General features: G+C 35.4%; 1 protein-coding gene across 2 annotated transcripts in view; it reads left to right on the top strand.

Moving 5' to 3' along the window:
* The first annotated feature begins 1,135 nt into the window (after window positions 1-1,135).
* The window catches only part of LOC125039878 (general transcription factor 3C polypeptide 5-like), a 19,955-nt gene continuing 17,675 nt past the window's right edge, over window positions 1,136-3,415 (top strand). The window contains exons 1-2 of one of the 2 annotated variants that reach the window (XM_047634217.1): window positions 1,136-1,182; window positions 3,302-3,415. The exon at window positions 3,302-3,415 is cut by the window's right edge and continues 17 nt beyond it. In XM_047634217.1, coding sequence (XP_047490173.1) covers window positions 3,304-3,415 — 112 coding nt within the window. In that variant the 5' untranslated portion in view covers window positions 1,136-1,182; window positions 3,302-3,303. Of the gene's footprint in view, window positions 1,187-3,301 lie in introns of both variants that reach the window. The other variant, XM_047634216.1, reaches the window with a different exon arrangement.

The raw sequence follows: 3,415 nt of genomic DNA, 5'->3' as shown, positions 1-3,415 counted from the left end.
AAATAAAACTGTTTAGATTCAATAATACGACAAATAATGTTTTAAAGAACTGTGTAATACTGGTTGTCGGTCTGATCCAAGTTGCTCAGGATTTTTGGGGCCCAAAAGGGTCGCAATGAGCCCAAAATATAAGGCTGCTGGAGTTGCTGTTAAATCAATTATTTTCGTTCTCCCTTCCTTTGATCAACACAAATGATAAACACAAAGAAGAAAACAGTAAGGTTTGGTGTCATGCTTCATTTCATGCTGTTTTACGACAAACAGTAGACAGCATGCAAACGGAAGTCGCTACGCATGACCTAGTTTCAACACCCTCCTCCCACCATCCCCTCCTTAGACACCTCATCTACCCCCCCCCCCCCCCCCCATACAAACCTTATGGAAGATTTTGTTCTTGTTTTGTATTCTGATGTGTATCTTATCAGGTAGCGGGGCAGACATATGTATAAAAGAGTATGAAAGTGTTGTATCGTAGTATTGAAGTTGATTTTCAGTTATATCGCACAAGCAATAGTTTAAGAGGGATATATTTTATATGCATACGTTTATATGTGTTAGTGTGTAGTAGGGGGAGTGTGGGTATTAGTATCCTGTATAAAAATCATACGAAGGTTTTGAAATCAATATTAATAACTAATTAATAACTTATTATTAGCATGGAAGGTTTTGATTGTATAGGTTCTAAGTGCACTCTTCTCTTCTGAATTATAATTACTGCAATTTCAATAGCGATTTCACTATTTTTCGATATTTCTATTAAACATTAAACTGGATCTAAAATGTGGAATGTTGAGATATCTTCACAATTGAATTTTGCATCTCTTTTTGGCTGTATTTACTGAATGCCAATGTAGCGTTTTGTAATCACAAATTTTCCATCTATTTTCATGTGTCAATTTTACAGTTCGTTTAACATGTTGAAGACTTGTTTCTGCATCGAACCATGTTTGACAATACTGATTTCACTCCAATACTTTTTTCCCGTCCAATCATGCCATAGTTGCAACCAAATTAATCATAAATATAATTCTAATTCCATACCCATCCCTCTGTTTAACCATAAACCCATCCCGATAAGAATTTATAAAGAATCAAAATTCCAGAGATAGAGTGTGCTTATTATCCGGACGCCTTTGTTTACACGCGTTTTATGTACGAAAATTGTGTGGAAAAATCTTGGAGGCAGGTATTTTATTCACGTTTTGGTGGAGTAGCGTAACTGTATTCTTACCATTTTTTAAGTATAATGTGTTGGTCTGTCTTAGGGCTTGTGGCTCGGCAGTGTATTGTGATTGAAGAGAATATATTTAGAGATTTTTGTGGTAGTTTTTTAAATTCCACGAGGTATAGATTTTTTATCGCGTATTATTTCATGTATAATTATTATTGTTGGTTTGTATTAGCTGATTTGAATTATTTAACTATACATCTAGATCTTGCAGTAATCTTGCGTTGTTGAGATGAGGGGTTGGGAAAATACATTAATAAAAACTCAAAAGGAGATCGAGATTCTCCCTAACTGCAATTCGGTGCAAGTTCCCGGCTAATCTCAGGTAATTCCCAATAATAGAACCAAGTCCAGCAGTGCCGTGGCCCATGCTACACTACTCCCTCCACCAAAGGCCAATAAACTCGACTGCATACATTGTGGCAAGATAGAGCTTGACCGAGATCCTTAGCCGATGATAAATTGGCTGAGATGTTAAGCCTATTCATGCCTGAATATACTTGTGGGCGGATTGTTTGCCTGCGCTGGAGGTCAAAGCGTTGGTATAGAGACCACAGCGTCGTTGGACTTAGTTGTGTGAAGATGGATACGATGACTTTGGCAAGTAATTCAGGCCAGAGCCTTACACTGCGCAGATTATTTTTCATATATTGTTGCTTTATTTGTTTGTTATGGTTGTCATCATGGTGTTTCCATCTCTATTTGGTTCTATTCAGGGAAAACGTAGTTCCTGGAAAACAGAATATTAAAACCATACATGATGAGATGCATGTGGAGGAAAAGCAAATCTCTTTCTTTATGTATCCAGGGCAAGAGAAGTTATGATTTTGTACAGTTAGCTCTAAACGTGTTGTAAAGAAGATCCTAGTTGCACACGTTAGCCTAGGCCTAAACTAACCCAACTTAACCAAATTAAACGAACCAACGTAGCAGAAGGAAGTGAGCTCAACTGCCATAATCAAGCTAGGTGTAAAAATATCAAAATGGATTTACCCACTAATTATTTTACTCAGACGATGTATTATGCTCATTAGAAAAAAAAAATGAATATAAAGAGATTAGAATAAAAGTATAGGTCAAGAGGATTTGATATATCAACTAAGGGAAGTTATGCCATGTCATAAATTATATTGTTATATATAATATATTTTTATATTCTAGCCAAGGTTGATTGAATACAATCTCTCTGTTATACTAACCTGTTTGTTTTCTATTGATTAATATTCCAGGATTGTAAGCAGAACTCACTGATGTAATCAGATGTAGAAGTAGCATAAAGAAAATTGGATTTATATTTTCCAATTATTACCTTCACACAGATTTCCCAATGCCACCGGGGAAAATGAATAAAAAATGGGGAAAATGCTGTGCTCATTTTCTATATTTTTGTGAAATGTCTCTGCACATAGATGGCTCTGCTAGTGCTTAGCCACAAAGGAGTCGATTAGTTGACCTTGTGACCTTATGTGATTCGAATTGGCAGGAAAAAAACTATTTTTTACTAGTGCTATGAATATCGATGGTGTTATTTTTATTATGAATATTATAATTTCTATAATGTTATAAACATTAGTAACTGCAAAGCAAGATAACGAAAATTATTTTCGTAAATCAAAGAAAATGGTAAATGGGCGAGACAGGCAGTACTCGTAACTGGCTCATTGGTGACAGTACAAGTGTAGCCATCTATGTGTAAAATCAATCAAAAGAGTAACTCACAGTGAGTATAACGTTTGTGCACATCATGCCCATCGGGATTGGGTTAATTTTCCTTCTTATCATCATTATTATTGCTATCATTGATTTTTCTTTTTTCAATGTATGATGTTATAAGTGTTTTATGATACCTTAATTATTTAGTGACACCTACATAGACATTGTTGTTACTGTTCTTAGCATTATTCATGTTATATTTTCAGTAATATGGTAGATCCTGTAGAAATCCATTATATCCTCAAGTTAATCAAATTATTTCCTAATGAAAATAAAAAAAAATTATTATGTCCTTCCTCTAAACACAAATGATATAAAAACTTGAATTATGCTGTATCTCATATCGACCAATCTTCACAGCAATGGCACAGGGAGGAGGATTTAGCGGCACAGGGAAGCTGCGACAGTTCATGTGCATCGAGTACCCGGGCCTTGTGAAAAATGTTGACAAAATGCTCGAGACTCTCGGAGGCG

Source organism: Penaeus chinensis, chromosome 28 (genome assembly GCF_019202785.1).
Source record: "Penaeus chinensis breed Huanghai No. 1 chromosome 28, ASM1920278v2, whole genome shotgun sequence".
Lineage (NCBI taxonomy): Eukaryota > Metazoa > Arthropoda > Malacostraca > Decapoda > Penaeidae > Penaeus > Penaeus chinensis.
Note: the sequence above shows the minus strand (reverse complement) of the source record. Positions and strands in the feature narration are given on the sequence as shown.